Source organism: Empidonax traillii, unplaced genomic scaffold, assembly GCF_003031625.1.
Source record: "Empidonax traillii isolate 1590-97213 ecotype Southwest subspecies unplaced genomic scaffold, ASM303162v1 scaffold106:size2091409, whole genome shotgun sequence".
NCBI classification, from domain to species: domain Eukaryota; kingdom Metazoa; phylum Chordata; class Aves; order Passeriformes; family Tyrannidae; genus Empidonax; species Empidonax traillii.
In genome coordinates, this window is record NW_020955299.1 from 480,970 (window position 1) to 508,384 (window position 27,415).

The window sequence follows — 27,415 nt, forward strand, 5'->3', positions numbered from 1 at the left end:
TTTTGGGGTGGGTTTTTTTTTGCCACATTCCTTCACTGGATTTTTTTCTTTAGGGGAGAAAGTGGGAAAGAGCAGCTGAATTTGCAAGGGGGCAAGCTACCACTTCTACAGAGGTCAGCATTTGTAAAGAAGAAAAATGGTTTGCAATATGTTGTTTTCATCTTTTGCTCTATTGTTGGCTTTTTTTTTTTCTTTTTTTTTTGCAAAGCCAACACCACGAGGAAAATCAGGGTTAATTAAAGAAGGAAACGAGCAGCACAGCAGCTTGTACATCCAGGGGACCCCAAAGGCTCTTCCCTCCATCAGACATCGAGTCTTTCTGATCTCTTAGTTTCAGAAGCTATTTCCAGCAGACAAGAACTGACCTTCCCCTGGTAAAATGCCACGGGGTATAAATAGAGGAGCCTCTCATGCCATTTGTCATGGAGACTTCTCCGTCTGCTCCGAGCACACTGGAAAACAGGACACTGTTCTCACGATGCTCACAGCACTAATTAGCCTGGAGTCAAAGTATTTCTTCTCGTCTCTAATACTATTTCTGAAAAATATAAAAAAAAAAAAAAAAAATCACAGATCAAACCCAAAGCAGAACTGGGTCAAGAATGCAGCCTTCCCATCTCCCTCCTGACCGAGCCAAGATACTCACCACGGCTCTCTGTGGCATCCCAACATTTCCCTTTAAGTTTTGGGGATGCCAGCTCTGTATCAGTTAAGTGCAAGACGATCCTACTGGCACAAAGTAACATCTCTTGGGGAAAAATGTGCACAAAACCTCCTCTGCTGGGGTTTATGTAGTGTATTATATTGAATTTCCAGCTTATGCTTCCCTAAGTCATCAGGCCTCGTTCTCCCTTGCAGGTCTTCTGAACACCTTTAGTTCACAAGCAAATTTAAGGGATGAGAGCCTTTCCTACTCCACTGAAATGAGGGAATTGTCCTCTCTGGGTTAGAAGTTCTCACCTTCCCCCTGTTCCCTGGCTGATGCAGTGAGAGCTTCTGCACACTTGTACCTCATTGTAGCTCCTGGTTTGTGCTCAGCCACTGTACACTGAAAAACCCACGAGATCACATCCTTGCGCATCCATTTGACTGCTTAAATTATGGAAGAACATGCCAAAATTGAGCAGCGTGGCCCTAGAGCAGCGACACGCATCAGGGGGGCTGGAACCGGACACGGTGTTGGGGTTTGTGTGCTGTAGATTAAAACCGAAATGATCCCAAAGAAGGAAAAAAACCAAAAGCCAGGTGTAAACCAGACAGGATGGCCATGCCAGCATCCCACATTATCCCAGAAGAAAGTAACTCTTTTCCCCCCACAACTTAACACCAATCAAGAGACACATTTCGCTTGCAGGCAGAACCTGGCTGCTGTAGTGTAGCTTGGTTTTATTTATGTCCACAAATATTTCAAAAAAATTACAAAATACTCAAATGGAGAGAACACAGAAGTCACGATTTTCTGGGTTTCTACTCTGTTTACACTGTGTTATCCCATGGCAAACTACTCATATATACATTAAGCTTCAAGATATATATAAATGTAGCAGTCAGAATGTACACTCTGCTTTAACGGTGCAGTGAAACAAGCTCAACCATGACGACATAGAACGAGAGAGAGACGTTTCAAAAACACTAAAGCAAAGTCTGAAAAATAAAACAAACAAACAAACAAAAAAAAAAAAGAAAGGAAAGAGAGAGATTTCTTGAAAGAAAAATCAGAAAGGTCTGGGTTGTTTTTTAACAGGGCATCGAACACCGAGATGGCTTCAGAAAGCCACTGCATGTAAAGTTGTAGTTAATCATTGGGCTGATGTGGAAGAATTTCAGTGCTTATTTGCTGAATGATGTGAACAAAAGAACTCCCATAAATTATTAGAATGCTTTTCTGTGGAAAAAAAAAAAACCAAGAACAACCAAAACACAATACATTTGAGCAGACTGCCAACTTCAGCTGAAAAAGTAAGGAATACAGAGAGAGGACCATTGGAGGCAATTACGTTTTTCTTAAGAACTATGGCTAAAAATCAGCAAAGAGAAGGGTCAGAAGAAATGGCTGAAGTGGCTGAACTCCCCCAAACTCCCGAATTCCACATGGTATAAAAAAAAACAAAAAGGAGGGCAGAGTTTTAACTGAAATGTGCCTAATCAGACCTGTAAAGCAAACTGAGGCACTCGCTGCCGAGCAGACCCTTCTTTCTGGGCGCTCAGCTCTGAGCAAAAGTAAAACAAACTGTGCTCAGAAGGAAAACATTTCACCTGATCACTGCCCACAGCAACTGAAGACTTCACCTTCCTTGATTCTGCGCCGACCTCGTGGTTTGCCAACCTCAGGAACACCAACTGTTCCTCCTCAGACCTCCACACAGACTTCAAACAGAGCAGCTGGAACGGGTTAAATGCTACTGCAGTTCTGTAGCACTGAGAAATCTGGCATGGAGGGCAGAGAAAGGAGATCAGCATTAGCTGAAATATCCTCCTCACTCTTGCCTTAAGTGAGCCTGCAACAGATGCATAATTTCTAATTTGAATTGCTGTCACTGGCTGTCCAACACCAACCTCTGGGCAGGTTTGAGGTGCAGGAGGTGAGCGAACACTGTGCCTGCCACACCTTCCACCAGAACAACTGATTAACTACAAGTTTATCACAGGTGGCTCGGAACAGTCCTAGGACATAACCATCACACTGAACAGGCTACAACAGCAGAGAGAGAGCACTCATGAGTTAAGAGAGAGAATGGGGGGGGGGGGGGAAGTTGTGCACCAGCAGAAAAAAAAAATGACCAGCATGTTCAGATGTCCATTGGTCACGTCACCACCCTCTGCTCTGGCAAAGTGGCAAAATGGGGAAAAAATTGTTTAAAAAAAAATCTGCCCAGTAAGCAGAGCTGTCTCCAGAATAATGCTCACTGGCCTTCTGTGTGTTCCTCTCCTCTCACCATCCTCAGTAGCCAACAGGAGTTATCCTACATGGATCAGCTGGGAGCCAGTAAATGTTACTGTACATAATCAGGTTAATCCCAAAGCAGTAAAAGTTCCTGAGATGCAGAACACGGGTGGCAGTTAAAAAAGCTTTTGCTTATAAAAACAAAACTCAAACAGTCAAAGAGAAAAAAACAGACTGGTGGTGTTTGCAAAACGACTTTGAGGACACCAAGTTGCCTCAGTCCACTTTTCTTGAGAACTTCTCAAACAGGAGGCCAAGAAAAAAAGCACATCCTCCAAAAATATGCACGTGCAGACAAAATTCTGGCTGGACTGCTCTGAGCCATGGAACATTTCCAGAAAGAGACCTTTAGAACAGGTTATTTCTTTGAACTTTTTGCCCAAAGTCTAAACCCAATGTCCTTTTAGGCTGAAGTTCCAAAAGGTTCTGAAGAAGTGCTTTTGTGGCCACACTGAAAATGAGAAAGCGCCGAGGGAGGAATCAAAAGGGTCAGGCTGGTTCCAAGGGACATCTGTGCTGCTGAGAAACCCAACTCAACAGAAATCATCTGCAGAACAGAGAGAGATGGAACACGAACAAAAAAAAAAAAAAAAAAAAAAAAAAAAAAAAAAAAAAAAAAAAAAAAAAAAAAAAAAAAAAAAAAAAAAAAAAAAAAAAAACAACCAAACAACCAAACCAACCGAAAAAAACCCCAAGAACAGAAACAGTCGTTTGCAACATTATCCCTGCAAATCCCTTTAATGCTTATTGTTGATATCAAACCAAATGTCAAGCTTTTACCCATTTGAAATTATTGATACCCATCACTCCCTTTAATTAAAGGGATAATTATATATATATATTTTATTAAAAAATCAACTCTGTATTCTGTCAATACCAGGTAGGAATTCACAATTTGTGATGTTACTGAAAATCAAGATAAACGTTTCTGGAGTTCTGTTTTGTTTTGTTTCTCCCCTCTACCCAAAAAAAGTTAATATTTACAGACTTAAAAAGCCATGCTGCAGAACTGAGCTCTCTTTAAAATTATGAAGATTTCCTACAATGTATTAAAATAAAAGTAGATTTTTTTTTATTATTATAGCACTTGGATTCAGAGCTTGTTATGTCACCTACTTGCAATCCTTGTTTTTTTCTTAAATAGCTATAGATGCATTGAGTGTCTCTTCACGCACAGTGACTTGTGTTGTGAACCTGATTCTAGCACCTACTGAAAACAAACTAGTAAGAAAAGAAAAAGAAAAACAAAGGAAAAAAAAAGAAAAAAAAACAAGATTGCAGGAAGTTCTCTGAATATTCCACACAGTCCTGTATTTCCAATAGGCTTCTGAATACGTTGTCATGCAGGGAGACCCACACCAGTCTTGAGAAATCTTCTCTACAAATGAACACTATGCTGATAAGTCTCTACTTGTTGGGTGGTTGCTTCTGTTTTAAATATATAAAGAAATCTTTATAAGATATTCTTTTCCTTTTTGTAGCTCTTCTCGTATGTAAAAATGTTCCACTCCTTCCCAAGGACTGGGGTTTCCACAGCCAGCGTTACAAATAAATAATTTATTACAACTGTTTGTCGCCTTCTTTCTTCAGTCGACTGCAAGAGAAAGAAAAACTCCGTTTAACACCGAGAAGGAAGGGGGTGTCAGACACTTCAGAGCCACCTCTGCCTTCCTGTCACCTCTCCCAGGTGCCCTGAAGGGAACAGAGGGTACGGGTTTTGAGCTCGGAGCCCAAAGCTGAGTGTGCTGTCCCAGCAGTGATAACTCTGTGTGTGCAGGGGGGAGCGATGACCTTCTGCCCCCCCAAACTACCCCTGACATGTGAGCACCAGCCCCAGTGCCAGCCCATCAACTCCAGCCCTATCTGCAGTCCCAGATGGGACAGACTGGCTGTCTCTGTGGCACGAGGTCAGCAGGAGCAAGGAGGGAAACATCAGAGTGAAGCGGTGCAGGGCAGGAGCTGAATATGCTGCTTCCTGGATATCCTGGCTACCCACAAGCACATGGAATGATCCCTGTGAGGTGCTGGTGGCTTTTTCTCCTCAGCTGATGCTGTCAGTGGTCACTGCCAAAGAGGAACTAAGGTGGTACCACACAGAACCACTCCACCATCAGCACTGCAGAGCATTCAGGGGAGGAACAACTCCCAGGATTCATCCAGGCATTCTCAGCTGGCAATGCAGGATCTGTATCATTCACACACTTCAACTTCCTGGTGGCCTCAATTTCCCATGATTTACTGAATCCCTCCCCTCGTCTTCCCAAAGCTTTGCCCAACTTCCACTGATTTCAAGGAAGAGAAAGAGATGTAGAATCAGCCATCTCAGCAGCAGACTAAAAGCCCCAATCAGAGGGAACTCTGCAGTGTAACACTGAGCTAGTCTAATGCTGTTCCAGTCATTTGGACCCTGCTTCCAACCTGCCCCAATCAGGTCCTAGCAAAGCTTCACCTGTAACTGCACCAGGACGGTGACTCAGCTCACAGCAAGAAAGGCAGAAATTCAGATTAAAAAAAAAAAAAAAAAAAGACGAAACATAAAGAAATACAAAGGCATCTCCCATGTTCCCACAGCGTGGGATCACCTCTCACCTGTAGTAATCTTCCTGACTCGGTAGATGCCCACCATGCATGTGAGGGTGCCCGTGCAACCACTGCTGCTCCATTGCCAGTCTTTGCAGCTCTGCGGACTGGGCGTGCATGGCCTGCAGCTGGTGGGCTGCTGACATGGGAGGTGGGATGGCACCGGGCAGATCCCGTGGGTAAGGAGTACCTAAGAGAGACAGGGCCCATTTTAGAGACACTTCAAACCAACAGAACCGACCAACCAACCTGTTAACGGCTCCAACCCCCACCCCTCCTGCCAAAAAACACATCTCACATCAAGGCCTTAAACATCAAAACCATAAAATGCTCTCACCAAAGACTGGATGTCGGAGCATTTCATGCTCGTGAGGTGGCTGCCCTAGCAATGGGTTGGGGATGGTCCCAGGTGGGTAGGGAAAACGTGCCAAATGGGGTCCAGCTGCTAAAGGATCCACCAGCGGGTGAACAGGTCCTGCTGAGCCTTGGAAAGAAGGAAAGAAAGCATCAAATCAGCTGCCTTGGGATTGCAGAGGAACTGCAAGGGAAAGGAATAACACAGTTAACACAATTCTCCCTCAGCTGGTACCTGGTCCAGAGCAGAAATTTGGGGTCATTTTGCCCTCTTATTCATCTCCAATCTAAGGAGACACATGGATTGTAACAGCCTTGACCACTGCTCTGGAGCAAAGAACTGATTTGAGACATTCAGCTGTTATTTTAGGAGCCCCTCACTGTATTTGAACCTGCCATCCAATATTAAAACCAAATTACCTTTCAAATACGCTCAAGAGAGATGTGGCAATGGACTGACTGTCTGTACCGGTCTCTCACTACACTGAGAGGCAGAATGCACAAACCATATTTCTCTCCAGCTGGGGAGTGTCAGACTTACCTGCAGAGGTGCTGAGGGACTGACTTACCTGACAACAGAACCCTGGTACAGACATGATCTGTGGCAAATCCCTGCTGCTATCTGGGGTGTGCAAACCTGCCTCCAACTGAGCCAGCCTCTGCTTTCTGCACCACTCTCAGGCCACGGTCACAAACAACAGCTTTAGGAGTGCTGACGCTCAGCACTATCACTTCCTACATGTAACCCCACCCCCCAACCCTTCACAATCTCACAACACCCTGCTGACTTCCTTGCTGGACAATCTGGATTCTGCAGCAGCACTCAGATTCCCTCCAAACTCCCCAAAGCAGCTATCCCAGCACATCTGATGCATGATGCTCCAAGGCAAAGTCTGCTGCATTTGCCTGCATAAACACTGCACTGGTAACCAGATGCACCAGAACCTGCACTGTGAATACTTGGATTTTTTTTTTTTCCCCCCTTTCTTGGAAGCTACTGCACCTGGTCTGCCACCTAAAATATCTGGAAAATTCTGCTTAGTGCCTCATCTTCAGGACTCCAGACCTCTAGAGGGGTTGCTTTAGAAATGAGCAAGGCATCAATTAATTTTTGACGCTATTAAACATTTCTGGAAAAAAATTTCCAGACTCCAGAATACACCCTAAATAAAAATAATGCCACTGCACAATTTTAGATGATTCTGGTGAGAATTGTGACAGAGGATTTCAGCTCAACTAAAGCCAGATGGTTAGCATGTTCAGTGGCTGAAGAGATGAAATTTTTCTCCAATTTGTTTTGTCAGTTCCTATATGGAAACACCATCTCCAGTTATACCTCCTGACATAACAGCCACGAGCATCAGCAGTGTCACCAGTTCCATGACACCTCTCCTAGGGAATTCCCTGCCCCTGTGCACCAGACACCACTGTAAGGTGCTGCCCTAGGATACCTCTATTTTAAAAAAAACCAAACCACAAAGCAGCAAACCTGTCCCAGTGACAGTGTGGAGTCTCAGTGAGCATCACTGTGGTGTTACCATCCTGTTTCACTGTCACTGGTTCACTCTCACAGAAATTACCTGCATTTCAGTTCTTACAACCTTACACATTTCACAATCACAGCATGGACAAGAGGGCACAGCCTTAAGCTGTGCCAGGGGAGGTTTAGGTTGGACATCAGGAAGAAATTCTTTACAGAGAGAGAGGTCAGACACTGGAATGGGCTGCCCAGGGAGGTGGTGGAGTCCCTGTCCCTGGGGATGTTTAAGGAGAGACTGGATGTGGTATCAGTCTCTTGTCTAGTAGGCAAGGTGGTGTTGGGTCAGAGGTTGGACCTGATAAACTCAGAGGTCTTTTCCGACCTCGTAGATTCTGTGATTCTGTGAAAACAGGGATTTTGCCACCGGAACCCCGGGGTCCCAGCCTGCCTGCTCTGGGCAGACTGACGCTAACAGCTCACTGGAGGGAGAACTGCCCAATTCCCTGGGCTCACCTTGGTGCAGGGGATCCTGCTGGTGTAGGTGTAGATGCGAGTGTATGTGTGAGTGCTGGTGGTGGTGGGGCGTGACGTTGAACATCTGGAGCCGCGCCAGGGGGTCATTGGTGAGCGATGCCATGCGCTCGGCGTGGATCCGCTCGGCCGCCAGCCTGTCGGGGTAGCTCATCTCCGGCCGCAGCTGCGGCCCCGCCAGCGCCAGTCTCTCCCTCTCCAGGGGGTTCAAACCCGGGTGGAAGGAGGCGAAGGGGTGAGGCCCTGCCGTGGGTGGAATAGTCAGTGCGCCGTGCCTGGCAAAATGCTCCATGGGGTTGGTGGCCGGGTGCAGCGCGTCCAGCTCCGGGGGCTTCACCTCGAAGCCGGGCTTCATCCTCTCCCTCAACTCCCGCTCCCGGATCTCCCGCTCCCGGATCTCCCGCTCCCGCAGCTCCCGCTCCCGAATGGTGGGGTCCACGTTGTAGAGGCCGGGCATGTGGTAGGCCAGGAGCGGGTCGGTGGGGTTGAGGGGCACGAAGAAGGGGTGGTTGCGGTTGGTGGGCGACATGACGTGAGGCCGCGCGTACTCGCTCAGTGTCCGTAACGCGGGCGTGTCCGGCCCGATGTAGGGGGGAACGGCGGCAATGGTGGTCGGGGGAGGTTCAAATGAAGGTCTCATGTGTGCTGGCCCGCTGAGCTGGGACTCGCCGAGGCGGCCCTCGTGGGAGGAGCTGGATACCTTCTGCTGCACAGAACGGGGTGGGGGGAGAGAAGTTTAGTCCAACACACTCTGCTCAGAGCACTGCAGGTGCACAACTCCCCCCTTTGCCTCAAGCAGCCAAGTTCAGGCTTTGGCTCTTTACACCAACACTGGAGTTTGGATCTCCTCGTAAAGGAAGTTAATTAAGTTCACTTCAACTTACAAGAAGCCTTCAGATGCCTTTTTTTCCCAGCAGACAGCTCCCATGTGCCTGCACAGTAGTGCAAGGGACACAAAGACATTTATTGTATCTGCACAGTGTTTTCCTACCGCAAGTAAATGTCAACACTTGGCTTCGCTCTCCCCAGCTGCTCTGGCTCCCCTCACACCAGACACAGAGCAGGAGCAGAAGCTCTCCATTTCCTTTAAGGAGAAGACTGGGCTGGATACACAGAGCTCCACATTCAGGAACAGCCGACTGCACAGGCATTAAAGTGCTCCTGGGATGTGCATTCTGCAGTGACCACCCAGGTCAGACCCAACCACCCACTCCCTCCCACAGCTCTGAGCCCCAACCGAACCTACCGCAGCTCTTTCCGCCTCTCGTTCCCGCTCCCGCTCCCTCTCTCTTTCCTTCTCCTTCTCTTTCTCTCTTTCCCGCTCCTCTCTGGCTTTCTGCTCCGCTTCCCTTTTGGCCTTTTCAATGGCCTCTTCTCTCTTCTTGGCCAGTTTTGATCCTGCCAGGGGCATGAAGTACAGGTCTGCCCTCGAGCATGAATTGTAGCCACGGTCCAGGTGTTTATAGAACCTGAAAGAAGCACAAGAGAAGAAGCTTATCCCTGGGAAAGGTGCAGGAGCGTGGGATTTGAGAGCTGTACGTCAAAAATAAAACTATCACATTACACTTACACAAAGCACTAGCAGCTTCCTTGAAAGCCAGGAGAAAATTAATTGAACCCCATTACTCCACAGACCATGGAGTTTTGTAAAAACCAGAACATAATCAGTGCTTAACTGATGAAACCTCCATACCTGGCTGACTGACTGGCGTGACTTGGGATATCCACCACAGTGGGCTCTGGTGATGGACTCCTGGGTGGAGGGGGAGGGCTTTCTGGTTCCTCAGCTTCATCTGGGACCTCCTCTTTGATCTGGATGGGTGGCAGCGTGCAGGCTGTCACCACGGGCACTGTCCCACTAGAGGCTGCTGACGTGGAGATGGAAGTCTGGAGCGGGATGCCAGGCATGGCGGGTGGCGTGGAGGTGGAGGGGCACGAAGGAGGGGTGATGGAAGCTGGGCCCCCCGGGACAAAGGGATGCTGAGAAAAGGGGGGCTGGGAGGATACCTGATGGAGTCCAGAGGAGGGGTGACTAGCAGGAGGGGGAAGGCTCTGGCTCTGGGTCAGAACAGGAGGCTGGGCTTGCGAGGACTGCAGTGGTTGGCTCTGAGGCATCAGCTGCAGAGGGGGAGGGTGTGCAGACGGCGGGTGGTGAGTCGAGAGGGAGCTCAGAGGTTTTAAAGCGGGTGGTGGAGGCAAGTTGGAGTTCATGGAGAACGGAGATGGGCCAGAGAGGTGAGGAGGGTGCTTGTGGGATGGAGCAGTGGGGAGCTGAGGGATGGGGGTGGTAGGGGGAGGTTTGATGTGAGGCATGGCCATGGGGGCAGGGGGCAGGGGCTGCTCCCGCGGGGGCTGCGCCTGCTGCAGCGAGGTGGCCGTGGGCAGGACGGGCTGTGTCACCTGCAGAGCCGAGTGGGAATGAGAGGGGGCTTGTGTCTGGAGGGGAACCTGAGACTGAGATGACTGAGCAGGCAGGGAAAATGGCTGGGAAGGTACGGGATGGGGCAGGAGGGGCTGTGCCTGCAGGCTGTGAGGGGCAGGCTGGGCCTGGCTGTGGAGCGGGGGCTGCGTGTGGGGCTGTGAGGAGGCAGGGCTGGGCTGGCTCTGCGACACACTCAGGGGCTGCAGGGGAGGGTGGGGGGACGGGAGCCTCTGCGGGTGCAGAGCAGGGGCCTGCTGGATGTGGGAGTGAGGAGGAGGTGGGGCAGGGGCCTGGGGCTGGCTGGAGGGCTGGGATGCTGGCGGGGACACTTGCGGTGGGGCCGGGGCAGCGCTGGACACGGCGGGCAGCGACGCTGGTAACTGGGCTGGTACGGGTGGTGTGGCTGGAGGAGCCTGGCCAGAGCTGCTCTGTGCCTGCAGCACCTGGGGCTGCGCCTGCAGCACTTGCTGCTGGGCGGAGGAATCCGAGTCGCTCTCATTGTCCTGAGGGCTGGGGATGCTGGGCGAGGTGCTCCGGTTGTCCTGGTCGATGTCCTTGGGATCGCTGCTCCCCTCGTCGTTGACGCTGCGGCTGTCGGAGCTCTCGCCCTCGCCCTCACCCTCCGAGGGGGAGTTGGGCCTGCTGATCTCCTGCAGGGAGAGGGGAACAGTAACCACCGCACCGAGGCCAACCCCAGTGTGCCACAGGATGGCACCTGTCACACAAGTGCATGAATATCCAAGGGGATATTCCTGTTGACAGCTCCTTTTAGTAGTGCCCAGTGGCAATGAATGCACTGAAAGGCAGCAGGTTCTCCCTGAACACAAGGGAAACAGTTTTTCACTGGGAGGGTGACCAGCAATGGAAAAGATCTGCCCTGTGAGGCTGTGAATTCTCCACCTTTGGAGACAGTCAAAAGCCACCTGGATATATGCCCTGGGCAGTCAGCTCTAGGTGGCCCTGCTGGAGCAGAGGAGGTGGCCTAGATGACCTCCAGACTCCTTCCAACCTCAGTCATTCTGGGATTCTCTAATATGGAAAGCTCAAGTCCAGAATCCCCAGATCCTATGCACAGAGTGAACCTGGTCAGATACACAGAGACATCCTGAAAGTATTTCCACTGAACTTTGATACCACTGAATTAAGAGAACTCCAGTGGTATTCCACAGAACAGGAAAAAACAAATTTAAATAAAAAAAATTAGGGGCAGAGGGGGTGGAAAATAGTCCAAGTGTACTTCTATATGGTTGATATTGATATTAAAAAAAAGCAAAGAACAACTTCTGGATTTACCCTGTATCATTCCACTGTTTCCAACAGAAGGAACACATTATAATATTGGTTGCTTTCCAGCCCCAGATTAAGTTACAATTTGCTGTGGCTTAAATTGATTTCATGTTTTTGGTTTGTTACCAGGTTTGCAATCCCCCTACCCTCTCAAAGCATTCTCCTAAGAGGAAATATTCCTCTGGGGGACTCACTTGAGTTTTGGATTTTTTGGCATTGGACCTGTCAGGTTCCTCTGTGTCCGATGTTGCCTTTTCCCGCTGCCTCTTGGAGTTCTTGAGAGGAGAAGACACCTCTTCTTTTATCTTCTGCCACAAGGGAAGCAGAACACAGCAGTTACCAGTGGTGTAAATGCAAGAGTAAATTGAGTGTATGCCTGTGATACCATATTTAACACAAATAAAGGAGAAGGGTTCCTACGGAGCAGGAGAAGCTGAGACAGTATTTAACAACAACCCAACAGGCATCAAGCTAACAGGAAAAATGTGTGAATAAAACATTCCTCTTATCAAGGGGTACTTTAAACAGAGCTGTGCAGGACCAAATCCACCAGGAACTCACGCCAGATGAACTGGCCCAGGTTACCCTTCTAGCAGAGACCAACACCAGCTGTTAACAGAGGATGGAACAAGAACCTTTGCAGGAGACAGGCACGAGATAAGCCTCATTAAAGTCCTGCTTTACTCCTGATATTTTGAGAGGAGTATTTTTAGATCCCCTCAAATACAGGGCTAGCAGTGAATAGCTATTATAAGACTACTACCTTCTTTGATGGCCTGGGACAGCTTTATACATCACATAATTACCTAACCCAACTAACTTCCAATTCTGCCAAGTTTTCAGTTTTATAATGTGAAAACTTGCTCCATACTCCAGTTCTGACTTCTATTTTTTTTAAATTTATTTTTGACTTGCTACTTTTTTGCTTAATGGCAAGCCTTGCTGCTTCTTGTGGCTTTGTTTCTTTAGAACTCTCTTGGAAACACACTTTATTCATTGAAACAGACTCAACTGTCAGCTCTGCTCTGAAAAATCAAACAAATACACCTCCAGAAAAACAGTAACAGAAGTAGCCTCAATTACCACATATTCAAATTCCCTTGTAAACAAAGACTAAGCACTGCTTAAAAAAAAAAAAAATCCCCCAAACTGTCTGCTTGTCTCAAATACAGCATTTCTGAGCTGCATTACTTCCCTGAGCTTAATGCCTGCATTTGCATCTGAAATGGGAGGATTAATTTATCGTGAGAGCAGCAAGGTTATGTGGGGCTACTTCAGTGGTCTGATCAGCACCCAGCCCTCTGTGCACAGGAACTGAGCAGCAGTTTACAGCTGCACCGGGGGACACTCTCTGCTCATCCACACAGGCACGAATTTCTGGGTCAGGGAGGAAGATTCTCCAGCCTCCTGCAAGCTCGTGTGCCTGACTGAGAGGCCTCAGGTGTGCTGTCCTCACACAAGAGGCAGGGGAAAGGTTACCTTGGTGGATTTTTTCACGGAGTCTGCCTTGCTGTCGTTGCTGGAGGTGCTGGCGGCGCTGGGCGAGTTGCGGCCGCTCGACCTGATGTCCTCGTTGATGGGGGAGGCTCTACCATCGGGGCTGGCTGGCTGCTTCTTCCGACCACTGCGTAGTGTAGACATCTGCGGTTCAACACAAACAAGGGTATCCAAGTCAGCATCTGCCCAGCCTCCTGAATTCCCTCTGCCTTAACAGCAGGGGCGTGGATTGAACGCTCGTGCCAAGAGCTCCACAACCAAAAAGCAGGAGCACTGTTACAACTTCTCCTTGAAAGCTCATCTGGGCTTCAAAGGAGGCAAATCCTTCATTTGTCTACTCAAAACCAGTAAGTGCTGATTATTTAATTTAGCAGTGTCTGTTAGAAATAAGGTTAGAAGGGTGTTTCAATACATGTTTGCAAGTTTGCCTACACATGGGAGTGAACGAGGTAGGAGAAGGACCCCTGTGTTCCATTAAAAACAGTCTACTGGCATTCAAGCAGTCAAGGCCAGGTTCTAAAGCCCCAGTTTGTGGTGCTCCTGTCATGCAAAAAAAGGTCACAGTCAAGTCTATTTCAATAATTAATGCTGTTTCCCTCCCAGTTTGGCAATTTTTTGGGATGACTGGCTACCATAAAAGCAACGAGCCAACATTACCTGAGAGTGGAGCCTCACAAAGAGATTCAGAATCAATGGTCATATCATCAGGATCACAAAGACAGGGAGGGGAGGGTAAGGGAAAGAGATCTATCTGCTGCTTTCCATCAGCCAAATCCAAATCAAAGATCAAATTAGCCAGAGCTGCTGTCAGAGCTCTCCCAAGTGATGTGCTCAAAGGAAGGCTCCCAGCGTTCCACTCTGAGTAACAGCTCGGGGACAGGGCACACCAATCACAGAGGCAACACAGAGCTCTCTGCAGGGAAGAACAGATTTGATCTCCAGTAATATGAGGAGACCACATGAACAGCATCTAATTTTTTAAAACTCTTCCCAAGGGCTTAACTCTGACAGGATCCAGCTGGAAGGAGGACACGTACTAGAACAGAATCTGTAACACACTGTCAAGTGCCCCCTTACGATGCCAGTCCACTGCCAGTCATTACAAACATGGAAATAACTGATCTGAGCTTGCAGAGACATTTCAGCTCCTTTTTCCAAAGAAAGCCTCCACCTCAGCCAAGCCCACCCAGAAATGCAGCAGCAGGCCCAGTCCAAGGGAGATTAGCTCAGCTGGTGCTAAAAATGCCAAGGTCATGGGTCCAATCCACTGTGTGGGCCATTCACTTCTAAGGAGTTGGACCTGATGATCCCTGTGGGTCTCTTCCAACTCAAGATTATTTTGTGTGGAACCAGCAGGATGGAGAAAGGCTCAGTTTTAGGAGTCTGACCCTTCTCCCCCAGAAGATGAGGGTTAAACCTACCGAGCCTCGACTCCGCCGTGTCCTCATGCTATGCTTTCCACTGAGTCCATCATCTTCCTCTTTGACAGGCTTGAACATAAAGGGTGGAGGGTCAACTGGCTTCTCGATGGGTGGCAGCTCCCCGTACTTCTTGAAGTGAATCCGGCAATCCGTGCACAGCAGGATGTTTTCCCGGCCGCCGTGGTGCCAGTCCTTGGAGGCTTGGGGCAAGGAGAGCGACAGCTCAGCAACACACAAAAAGCACCAGGACCCCAGAACAAGCACACTGGGTCACTGTAAAAGCTGCATTTCTAAGGGGTAACAAAGTTGGAGAAGTCTCTGGAGAACTCAGTCCTGTTGCAGTGCACATCCTCAACGTTCAGTTTACAAACTGGTTGTTTGCTTGAGAAACTACAGTTTTGAAACCAAAGAAAGAAGCCTTATCTGCTCTACCTGGGAGCAAACAGGCAGCTGTTGTTCTCCAAAGCTGTGGTTTCTGCAAGAGAAGTGAGCTGTGAACCTCTCATTTCCTTCCCTATTTTGGGGCTCACGTTTCCACGCTGTGCAAATGCCCCAAATATCAACCAACCTTCAGAACACCCCCAGGAACGGGGCTGATGCAGAAGAGATTGGGTGCAGCATAAAGAAGTTTTGTGCGTGACAGTCACAGCCCAATATCGATTCATTACATCACAAACTGATTACACAGGCTGTGGATCGTGGAGGTTTATTCCTGTATAAATATCTACCCCAGGGTTCTCCTTTGTCACTGCAATATTAATTTGCAACGGCAAAGCCTGATTAACTCTGCAAGGAATGCTGCGTGTTTTAGCTGATTCAACCCCCCATTTTTTTCTGAACTGCTGCTGCTTGAATGAACCCACATGAAACAGGCAGTAGAAGGGAAAGCCAGCAGTGAACTGGGACATACTGGTGGTGAAGCAGTGGCGGCAGGCGTAGCCCTTCAGCTCCTGTTCGCTGTCCTCGCTGTCAAAGTCATCTTCACTGGCCGAGCTCAGGTCCACTGAAGAAGTGAAGAACAAGGCAAAAAAAAAAAAAAAATAAAAAAGAGGAAAATGGAAAATAAAACACTCAGCAGGATTTTCTGTTTCCTCTTACTTGGCTGAAATAACCATTAATAAAAATAGCTGGTGACTTCCTACAACCACCCTGTGCCTCGCACGGCCATTACTTCTGATTTTTCAAACTAGGCAAGGCCAGACCTCATCAGCCTCCAGGTTAAGGGAGGATTCCAGGAACGTGCCAAGTGACACAACTCACAGAACACGGTACATTTCCAGATAAATTGTCATTCAAATGTCATTCGTGGCGAGCTGGAGAGGCTGTGTTCCAAAAACACAATTTTCAAGTAGAAAAGAGGTTTCTCTCTAGAACGAGTTCAAATTTAAAACCTGGTATTCTGTACTTAAAACCTACTTTACTGCATTCCACGAACAGACACCGTGGTGGCTTTTTTTGATTTTTATTTTGTTTCTAGGCTTCACCTTCCAGCCCAGCTGAGGACCAATGTCACGCTCTGTTAGGCACTGGCTGTATTTAACCAGGAGCAGATGTGTTTGTGGGTGGAAGAATCAATGCTTACATATAATGGACCTCTCTGGAAAACACGCTGTGATTCTTTCGGAGGGGGAGGTACTAAAGGACACTACCAGCTTCCCAATCCTTGCTCAGGCCTCAGAGAGCTTCAACCCGTGGCAAACTCACATTTCAAAACCAGGTTTCAAAGGACAGGAGGATATGGAAAGGGCCCCTTTCCTTTGTGGCAAGCAGTACACAGCAAATTAGCAGATTACAAGGCTGTGAGCTAAAAAGCAGCATCTAAACCACTGAAAATCTGCAGACACCGCAAAAACTGTATCTTATCTTCTAAACAGCTCAGGAGTAAATCCTTTCTTTCTGAGAGCGCTGCGTTTTTCAAGCACCACCACTAAAAATTCACAACATTGCAGGTCTGTAATTTGTCACGAGCAGAAAGCCCCTCTGGCTTCTTCTGCTTAAATCCTTAATTAGGAGAGAAGTCCTTGATGCAAGAATACTGGTTTTCCAAAGGTTCCAAGAGGATGCTTTGTACATGCAGGTTATATTTATGGATTATGGGTTATGGATTCTGCCATCAGCATTTGTCAGAAACTTGTTACCCTTCAAATTAACACAGGGCCTCCATTTAATAGCTAGCACCACCATAATTCCCACAGTAATTCCTGCAGGTGTTAACCCTGATTGCCAAACTAACCCCAGGCTAGGACCTGTGTTCTTTTACTGAACTGATTTTTATTCTCATCCTGCAGTCGGATCCACATGGACAGGCCCTTCCACCCACAAGCTCTGTGATGTGCCGAGTACCTTGGATTGAGCTGTAGAGTCCAGATCCTCATTTCTTGTGCACACAGAAACCAGCAATAAATCCTATCAATTCAGCAAGGATGAACTAACAGCCCTTTCCCACCACCTCACTACCACCCTCTCCAAATTCTGACAATGGATGTCACCACATCCTCCACCCTCTCCAAATTCTGCCTTCCACACGGTCCCCTTTCTTTACAAGGCACGTGAAATGTGCTGGATTTAGTCCACAGAAAGGCTCTAAACCTCACAGAGTAATTAATACAAAGCCTTTTACATAAAAATAAAAGTTTCTGTCTCCATCGGGATGTTGCTGATCATAACCCTGTGCAACGCAGCACACGCAGCTGGTTTGGGGAACTCCTCTTTGTTTGGACACTTCTGCTCCAGGCAAGGCCAGTGTTCTTCCAAAATACCCCAAGACAGTGCTGGATACAGCACCCACTCAGGTCCAGCAGAAGGTTTGGGTCACCCAGGAAGGACGGAAGGGACTTCCTTTGTGATTCCCAATTCCCACTACTGTAATAATAAGCCTGGATAAAAATACAACACAGCACCAAGAAAAAGAGTAGGGAAATCCAATACCAGGGCAATATTTCCACCCTTACAGGATGCTTTTATGTTCAAGAACTGCACAAAGCACTGGGTGATCAAAGCCGCCTTCCACATTCCAGCATAATGGTGCAGGAACGGGAGAGGGCACCGGCCTGAACTCCATTTCCTTGCTCCTCTGTTCCCTTGAAGGCACAGCACCATTACATTACTGCTGCTGCCTGCATTTAGACAAAGATAAATGCATTGCTTTTAGCTCCCACTTACAGAATTCACTGGAGGGGGGCCTGGAGGGAGTGTTGACTGGAGTGGAAGCAGTTCGAGTTTTAATTCTCCGAAACACAGCCTGCCTCCGATGCCTACGGTGGGCTCGAGAACTTGCTGCTTCAGGGGTTTTCTTCCAATAGTAATAGAAGGTGATTAGTTCTCCCTGCAAACACAGAAGGAGTATGTTAGAGGGACATGCAAATCTGACTTGGCAGCTTCCTCCCTCCCTCGTGCCTCTCTGTGTGCACACATGTATTTTTCTGGGAACGATCACGGCGTGCTTCAGCCAGACAAAAGAATTATTCAGTAAGACAGAAAATAAAAAAAAAAAAAAAAGCCCTCGTTATTTTTGGTTTGCTTTTGCAAGGCAGGAAAAGTAGTAAATGAAGGGGTTTTCACTCCTTGTCTAGGAAAGGGAAGAGGTTGGGAAGCACATATCCAGGCTCCACATGGATGCTGCTGGCACTGCTGGTCCTGGGATTCAGAAGAGGGTGCCCTTGTCTCACTGTCAGCATCCCCTGACACCTCTGCTCTGCTCAGGAGAGGCACAACCTCCCACTGAGCTCTGAGAACAGACAACCTGAACTGCTACAAACCCTCTGCTGCTCACAGAGAGAATAAGGCTCAATCCAAACAGACACTGCCATTTTGTCAAGCTACACTCCACATACAGGTTGTTTTTCAGTATTCCTGTTTAAGAAGCTGAAAAGTCAGAACGAAAACGTGTTCGACAACAAGTCTCTAACCGTAACGCAACCCTACTACAGCAAATCATGTTTTAATTTGAATATATATGCCCACATCTAAATTAATTAGGCAGTTAAAAGAGCACACCTAGAGAAATGAGTGATAATTTCACAGCATAATGAATCTGGCTTACATTCAAAAAGTGCAGCAGCTGCCATTCAAACTGGAGGATGTAATGCTGAACCAAAGAACAGCATGTGGTTTTAATCTCTTTTCTCTTACTTTGAATCCCCATCATTTCCTGGTGACTTCTCTGCCTCTGAGGTAAAAGGTGTTGTTGCTTTCAAGTTATGAGAGGAAAACGGAGAAGTTCTAACCAGCCCCGTGAAAAAAAAAATAAGCATCAGAACAAACATACCTGAATTGCCCACAAAAAGGGTTCCTTTGAACTGTGTTTTTATGTGATCAAATAACCTCAGCCTGCTCCCTCCGTGGGGAAATCCTGCAGCCCTTGCTCAGGGAGTTAACACACGGAGTTAACTCCGACCTGAATCCAAACCTTCCCAAACAAGCAATTACAGCCACAACTAATACCTGTACCCCCGAAATATCCTGAAGACAAAAGGAGGATGTTGTTCTAAACCATATTTAAGACACTCAAGAATTTTATCAGTGCCTACTTTAAAAACAGAAATGCCAGAAAGGAGAACACAACCACAACTGTGATTTCTGGCACCAGGCAGAAATAGGTAAGTTTTAATCTGAGCTGCTACAGATTGGGATGATGCTGCTGATCCTCACCGTGAACCTAAACAATATTTATGTATTATATGTTAAAATAACAGGTATTCAGAGTGGGAACTGGTGAGGAAGAGGAGAAAGGAGCAAGTGGGAGAAACATTACCTGCAACTGTTGATTCTGAAGCACAAAAGCCCTCCTAAAAAAATATTTAAGAAAATAAATGTTTCCTGCAGAGAACTGAATACTGGCTGGCAATGAGTACCCAACTGTGTCAGGCTGGGACAGAACAAAGAGTTCTGACCCCAGCACCCTGCTCTGCCACTGCCTGTTCCACGTGTTTGCTTTAGAAATACCATTTCACTGAGTGCACTAAGCGGGCTCAAAGTCCACCCGGCCCAACTGTTTGTCCAAGAGGGATATGCCCCGTGCCAGAGGCAGGCACAGCTCTGCACAAGAGCTTATGCAATGCTCTTGCAAATGAAACCGGCCACTTTTAGCCTATAAATTCATCTGTATCAAATCTGAGGTGTCAGCACCGAGGAGCAAGTCCGTAAATCCCACATCTTTATGTCAGTGAATTAACGTGTCCTCTGACACCTGGCAACAGCGGAGTGCAAACCAATCTGCTCTCCTCCCATCATAAAATAGGGAATGGGAACCTATTTGAGCTCAATTTACACATTGCAAAGCCATGGGGTCCCAAGGGAAGTTTAAGAACTCCTATCATAAACCAAACTTTATAAAAGAAACGGTGTGTATTTATGAAAAATGCTGACTTCATGATCACAACGCCGTTTTTATCCCCTGAGACCCTCCCGAAAGGGCAGCCACAATCACACGCAGATAAAGATGAAGTAAAAGCCTATTTATTCAACAACCAGTTAACCCAACTATGAAATCTGGAGAGATTAAACGACCAAAGAACGTTCTGTACTTCAGATTCAGCTGGACTGCACAGTTACAACACTCAGTAAATGACTGTGAAGTGGAAGTCAGAGAGGAAGCACACACAGAGGATGATGGACACGTCCCACACGGGTCAGGCAGGTACTGCAGTGAAAAAATTCCACGCCAGATCTTACTGGCCACCTGGCTACCTCACATGGCATTGTCTACCTAAGGGATTAAAGGCTGGAGTGGAGTGAGCCTGGCAGGATTAGACCCAGCTCACTGGTGGCTGCATGGGTGGCACAAGCCCGAGCACAAAGGAGCAGAGTCAGGGAAGCTTTGGTTCTCCAAACACGGGAGTAAAAACCAGCTTCCAGCAAAGAAGTCAAATGAACTTTAATCAAACATGCAGAGTGCGTGCCGCTGAAAGCCACGGCACATAAATTCGGGAACAAAAGCTGCTGCAGAAATCAATAGCCTCCTGAAACATTAACACAGGCCAGCATTGATCAAAGGCCCCGTGACAAAAGGCTGCCTTGCAAATTAGCTGCTGGTTTTGCTTGCAAGCAAACAGAAAAGCATGAACGCTCTGACATGAATGGCCCTGTAATGATCATTTTGTTCCTGGTGATCTCACCTCACCTCACCACGAGGTCTCGCAGTCAACACATCCCACATCTCTGAGCTGTAATTGCCAGCAGAGACACTCTGGCTTTGCTGGCTGGGGGAGGGCTGGGGGCAGCTGCTCTCGCTCGGATTTTCTGGGTAGCAGGAAAATCCCGGGGAACAGCCCTAACCCAGGAGCCTCAAACACACAAAGTGTCTCATCTGAAGCGTTTTGTGCCAGGGACTGGGTATGGCTGAAATGTTAAAGCAGACTGAGCCCTCCTTCACTGCACCACTGCATTCAACTCAGGAGTGACCCCCTCAAGGAGATAAATTAAGGGTGAGACCACTGAGGCCGATGATGGAAGAGAAACCTGCGCTGCTGACACAATAACTGTCCTCTTGCATCTTTACTTGCCAATAAATCTGGTATGTTGGAAGGAAAATCCCAATGAAATGACCCACACGTCTACTCCAACACCACCCCTCAAACAAGCAGCTCCAATTCCTGTCCTGTGCCACATCCAAGAGAGATGCTGTTACTGCCCTCCCAGATCAATTCAACTCCATCACGGACCAGCTTTTTCTTCTCCATCTGTCTGGGGAGAAGATTCACCTCTTTTCCTGTTCACAGTAACAGCCTCACCTCCACTTGCTGCACCACCACCTCTGGTTTTCTGCCAACACAACTCTGTTTTTCCGTGTGAACATCTGATTAACTGTCCCCAGCAATTCAGGAAACACATAAAACAAAATGAGAGGCGTCATCCAGGCTTTTAATGCCACATTTCCTCGAGAACACCTACGTTCCCACCACTGAACTTTCACAAGGCAGAGGCAAAACCACGGCTCAGCTTCGACCTGTTCTGAAATACATCCAGAGCTCACGACAAAGATCTCCTGCCAAGGCCATTCCACCCCATGTTGTCGGTGCATATAGAAGAGTCACACTTTATTCTCATTTTAGCTCTGTTCTGGAAGAGGAAGATGTGGTTCAGATCCCTCTTGCAGGTGGACACGGCGGTGAGACTTTCCCTGCAATTCAGAGCTGATACAAGACTGTGAGCATTCCATAGCCTTCATCCCCCCTAACCCAGCACTCCTGCATGAGGAGGGGATGGATTCCTTGGCATGTGGCACCTTTCTCTGACCTCTCCCACTGTTTTGACCCAAATGTTTCTGCAGCTCAACCAAGCTCCCCAAAAACCACATCCCACACCAACTCCATACCTTTACACTCACACGGGGCGCCAGCAAACCTGCAAGTCCTGGCTTCCCACTTCTTATCAGCAGTTTTCAAATGTAAAACACACAACCCTCGAGCTGTGCCCCCGTGTTTGTGTTTAGTCTTGCCTTGGGTAAACAAAGGATTAAGGCTGTGTGTGCATTTCTGGACTGGAGAGGTTCTGACAGCCCTGCAGCAGCGCTGCTCCTATGGAAGCCAATCCCACACATCAACTTACCTTCAAGTATCTGTTATGGTATAACAGAGTGAGCAAACATAATAATTGCTGTTTAATTTCCCCAGAGCCGAGCTCTGCCAGGGGAAAAAAAAAAATAAAAAATAAAAAATCATGGGGGTGGGGAATAGCTTTACAGTAATTAAACAGAAAAGGTAAATGACAGCGCTCCTCAATGGCTATAAACCAGCCATGGCAGAGCAGAGGGGAGCAGATTGTCCAGCTGTGGCCTTAATGAATTCACAATCTTTCTGGAATGCATCAAGAGTTTATTAAGTCAACTCAATTTAGCTAATGCTCCCGTAAAGTCCCGCAGTAAAAACAGTCTGCAGCGCTCCCCTCCTTCACTGCATCCCTGGCTTGCTCTCAACATCTGCTCCAGTGCCTGTTTGCCACGGTGGGGGGGATCAAGAACATGCAGTTTTGGACAATGGGAAGTGTATGGAATCCAGTGTATCCATCTGGCACCTCCAGGTTGCTTCCCAAAACTTTACACAGTAACCCTGAATAGTGCCACGCACTGCTGGACTGGGGGACAGAGCTGAAGGTGCCTGACCCTTCCATCTCACACATCTCACACCCCAGAGCTGCCAAGAGAAGAGGTTGCTCAGGGCAGTGGTGGCATCACCCTCCCTGCAGGTGTTCCAAGAACACGTGGATGGGGCACTTGGGGACACGGTTTAATGGCAAACACCATGCTGGGTTAAGGGTTGGACCTCAGAGGGCTTTTCCAACCTTAAGGATTCTATGGTAATGGAGCCCTTCCTTAAAAGCCCAGAAAAGAGAAAATCTGGAACTGGGCTGAACAAGTTAAAGGATTGAAAAAAAAAAAAAATGCAGCAGGGCAGAGAAGGGCAGCTTTGTGCAGCTCCAAGGGCTGCACTTGGGCATCTCCATCATCTGAAGCCCCATCTCGGTGCCTCTGCCAACCATGACAAAGAGGTTTGCACATGCTCCAATTAAGCACTAAAGTCTCAGCAGCTTGTTCAGTAGCACTGATTAATGTCCACCCTGGGTGCACAGGAATCCTGCATAACCTAACACATTACTGAGATTTTAAGAGAGGCTTTTAAAAAACCAAGCAATATTTTACTTAACACTACAAAAAAACCACCCCTATTAAAAATCATGGGATGCTCTCTAAGGAATACCCTGCAGGCCTCAGTTCCCTGGCATGTTTTAGAAGTAGGGGCATTTTACCTCACAGTTCCTCTGGCCATTTGTTATCTCCTGGATGGCAATGCAGCCCTGCCTCCATGGTCTCTGCTAAGAGCTCTATCTACAATTTTAGGAGAAGATTGGCTGCCCTAATACTCCATTTCCTGGCTCTGCACACAGCAAGGTTAAAGCTCCCTGGTTTAATTTTCTCATTTGAAACTCCTGGCAAACAGGCTGGCCAAGTGGGAATCAAAAGAGGAGACAGGTGTGTAAGAAACCCAGGCTCACTTCCTTGGGTTTTTATGCTCTCAATTTACTCCCAATCCAGGAACAGGCACTGAGTTTCCCGGGAACCCAGCCGAGGCTCCATCTGCATCTTCTGGAGTTCATTTTGTTGTGGAAAAACCCTGCAATCAGACACAGCTTTGTGCTTTCTAATTGTTTCTGCTAAATGAGAACTGGTACCCTGCTTAGTCCTCTGCAGACCAGAGGAAGATCAAGTTTTGATCTCCTACAAATGATACTTGCAGGGCTGACATGGGCCTAGGATGCCACAGGTCCTTAGAGAACTGTGGCACTTTTGTGGCACTAAAATAAGCTTGGAGCCTGAAGATTTCACTTCAAAGATCCTCGAGCAGTGAAGAGACTAAAATAATTTCATTGTGCATGTTACCTAAACACAGAGATCGCTTCTGTAATTCCCCCAAGAGAACATAATGAGTGAGTGCAAACTAAACCCAACTCTTTAATAAAAATTATGCATGGGAACTGGAAGTGGTAAGAGACACATTAAATGCAATCATTAGGAGCAAAGAGTCACTGCCAAGCCAGGAGAAAAAAGGAAAAATAACTCCACGAGCTGGATGTAAATAATCTCTCCTGCCAAACAAGCATTATCTGCAGTAGCACAGCAACACTCCACCACTGCACAGCAGCTTCCACTTGATGACAAAGTCAATCAAGTTTTACAAATTCAGTCTCAGCACATCTTTCTGAAGTTTTATAGTGTGGAGAAACAACGAGACACAAGATTTATAAACTGGCCAAGATCAATCCCGTGTAACAATTGTGCTGATTAACCTCTGTGAGCAGCTCCAACAGTGACAGGCTCTGAAATTCCTTCAGAATCCCAACACAGGCCTATTGGACAGGCTTATCCATCCTTATTAAGCACAGCACTGGCTGAGTGTTCAACACCTCACCTTCCTTTTGCCCTCAGCACAAGCTGCTTTTTCTTACAGCTGCATATCCCCGTTTCACTCCTACCCCTGCATGGTTTCAGCAGACCACAGAGCAATCCAAATGCCACTGTCCACAGCCTGGAAAAAAAAACCACCCAGTAACATGTCTCTGTGCCACATCCATCTCACCATGTTCATGCAGTGCGTTTGTTCCTCTTCTCCAGTGTTTGTAATTAAGGTTGCATGGACTGGTAGGAAATAAGATAATTAACATTTTATGGAACTTTACCCTCGCTATCTGCTCGATGCAAACAATTCTTTTTTCCACCCCTATTTTTAGGGATTTAAGTACCAACTTTAACAGTTCTGCAAAACAAATGCACAGCACACTGGGGCATTGTTTTAGACCCGAGCCAGAGTTAAAAGCTGCCGACCCTCTCTGCAGCTGCACCTCACGGCAGAATGAAAAGAAAGCTTTTGTAATTACGGCTTCTTCCTCCAGAGACTCCTCTTTGTTAATCAACAGAGTTCCCAATCCCCACAGGAACTCACAGGCTGTTGGCTGCATCCATTATTAATTATCAGAGCCGGTTTCAGTAGTGGCAGTGGTGGCTCTCCAGGACTGGGTAACCCCTGCCAGGGTCACCAGGTACCTTCCTGGGGATCTCTGGGGCTTGATCAAGCACGAGGTTATCAAAATAGTGTGAGTTCAGACACTGAGAGCCTTACACATATTTTAGAGGGAATTTTTTTTCTGTCAGCTCCCCCTCTCCAACTTACATTACCCAGATTTGGCAGGTTAGAAACCCTGATTTGTCTCGATCACTTTTAACTCCAGTAATTAAACTTTACCCTCCACCTCTTGTCTTCCACAGCCCCCTCCAGCCTCTGCCCAGGCACAGCCACCAACCTGCAGCACAGGGAGGGCCTTCCATTCCTGCAGAGCCCAATTCTCCAGCACTGATGTGATGTTTTCACCCCTGACCACGTTCACCAGGTGACTGAAGGACAGAGCGGAGATGCCTTTGCAGAGATGGCAGAAGCTGCTGTTTTCTTGAGCCAGCAGTTCTTCTGTTCCATTTTACAAGCCACATCAAAGTCCTGGGGTTCACAGCTGTTCCACTGCAGCAGCTTTCCCTGCCAGTCTCTTGTTAACTAGAGGTTCTCAACACTGGAGCTCACAAACCAGGACAGAGTGAGATAAATACCCAGATAAATTAAATGCAAGCTATTCAGGAAAGCTTTCAGGGCAGGGCATTGTCTGCACTGGATCATGTCCTTCCCACTCCATGAACAATTTTCCACCAGTGCTGTCACAATAAGAATTTAGCAGCCCAGTAGATAGAACAGGATTTTTTCAATGGAGGTGCCAACACCGACTCATTATCCCTTTAACTGCACTTTCTTTTTCTAGCAGCTCAATAATTAAGTTTCTTGGTTGTGCGCTGCCAGGGTTCAGGTGTGGAACAAAAACCCATTTCAGTGCTACATCCCAACGCTGCCTTTCTCAAAGCCTAAAATCCATCACATTTTCACTATTCAAAGCAGAGGTACTGGTGGTTCATGGGGGGGATGGAGTGGGAGAGAAGCGAGCCATGAAGCCATAAAGCAGTTCCAGCCACCACACTCCATCCTGTAAACATTTTTCTATTTATCTGCCCTTCATTACAAGCACAATCTTATTATCTGTGCACATCCTCAAAGCGACAGCCGTCAGGGTCACCCTATAAAATATCCATCGGCAACGTTACAGCTGATGACTGGAGAGAGCCGGGAGATGAGGGATGGGAGCAGTGGAATACTGCAGGATGTTCTAAAGGGATCATCAGTTATATCTGTGCATTTCCTGAGGTGATAATTGAATGACAGTGGCTGGGAGGAAAATCCATTTCTGAGCTTGGGAAAGGACCGTTAAGGAAAATCAGGGGTGGGTGTTTTTTTGTGTGTGCTGGCAGCGTGTAATGGCTGCCAGAGAATGGAAACCTTTCAGCCACAGCAGCTCCTCTGCTTCCTGGATTTTATACAGATTGATCTGAGAATCAGATCAAGTACAATCAGCTATTCGAGCCAATCAGAAAAATATCGACGGATTTCGGTCGTTTCATCTGCCAGCCAGACTGCTGCTTGTTGTGGTTTGCACGGCAGCTTTAATTAACAAAAGGCCAATTCGTGTATGTGCACCAGAGAGGGACACTCCAACCACAGGGGCAGCAGCTCTTTCCTGCTTTCCCAAATTTCTCCTTTCATCATTTCCATTTAAACAAAGTATTAAAAATTTAATTCTACTATTCAGCAGGGAACTCAATCCCCCTGCATCTCAGTAAGGTGCACAGATGTCTCATTCTGAGAACTGAAATTAAACTCGTGATTATTAAGGAAGTTTTTTCACTTCAAAAATATTTTTATTATTGCCTGATTTATTTTACAAATGGAATCAAACTATACTTGAGGAAACATTTCCTGAGTTGTAACGGTTGGGTTTTTTGTTCTGTTGGTCGGCTGATTCACAGCAATAATTCAAGTCGGTGTTAAAAGCAAACCATTTCCAGTGAACTGTCACTTGGAATCAATGCTCTGCCTCAGTGCAGCCCTGCACTGGCTGCCCCAGGCTCACACACACACAGAACTATGGGAATGATGGAAAATGCTGACTTGGAGCTCAGGCTCCTGCGTTTTCTCTCACTAAAATACCAGGGAGGGGCAATAAAATACCCCCCCACACACATTCACACTCCTCAGCAGCTAAACCAGACAAACATTCCAAAGCTCAGGGAATTCCCCTTCTGCCCAGCTGGGAATTCCCACAGGGATCAGAGGGATGACATCTTACTGATCTGAAAGGGTGAGTGAGGTGCTGAAATGGTGAAATGCTTTCATTTTGCAATGCACCTTCCTGGCTCAACCCACCCGAGGAGCCACTGGAGCCCCAAACATTCAACAGATGAGTTTCTGGTTCTCTTTTCAAGCCCCACTTTAAATCCACTGGTCCATGCGTGGGTAAAACCCTTCAGGCTC

General features: G+C 47.4%; 1 protein-coding gene across 7 annotated transcripts in view; it reads right to left on the bottom strand.

Annotated features, from left to right (window-relative positions):
* Positions 1 to 3,993: 3,993 nt before the first annotated feature.
* The window catches only part of RERE (arginine-glutamic acid dipeptide repeats), a 155,886-nt gene continuing 132,464 nt past the window's right edge, over positions 3,994 to 27,415 (bottom strand). For 5 of the 7 annotated variants that reach the window (XM_027882462.1, XM_027882463.1, XM_027882464.1 and 2 more), the window contains 11 exons: positions 17,679 to 17,841; positions 15,427 to 15,519; positions 14,517 to 14,716; positions 13,078 to 13,239; positions 11,793 to 11,906; positions 9,583 to 10,961; positions 9,136 to 9,358; positions 7,872 to 8,595; positions 5,862 to 6,008; positions 5,534 to 5,714; positions 3,994 to 4,538 (listed from right to left, as the gene is read on the bottom strand). In XM_027882462.1, the coding sequence (XP_027738263.1) occupies positions 4,505 to 4,538; positions 5,534 to 5,714; positions 5,862 to 6,008; positions 7,872 to 8,595; positions 9,136 to 9,358; positions 9,583 to 10,961; positions 11,793 to 11,906; positions 13,078 to 13,239; positions 14,517 to 14,716; positions 15,427 to 15,519; positions 17,679 to 17,841 (3,420 nt within the window). In that variant the 3' untranslated portion in view covers positions 3,994 to 4,504. The remainder of the gene's footprint in view (positions 4,539 to 5,533; positions 5,715 to 5,861; positions 6,009 to 7,871; positions 8,596 to 9,135; positions 9,359 to 9,582; positions 10,962 to 11,792; positions 11,907 to 13,077; positions 13,240 to 14,516; positions 14,717 to 15,426; positions 15,520 to 17,678; positions 17,842 to 27,415) is intronic. The other 2 variants (XM_027882467.1, XM_027882466.1) reach the window with 2 other exon arrangements.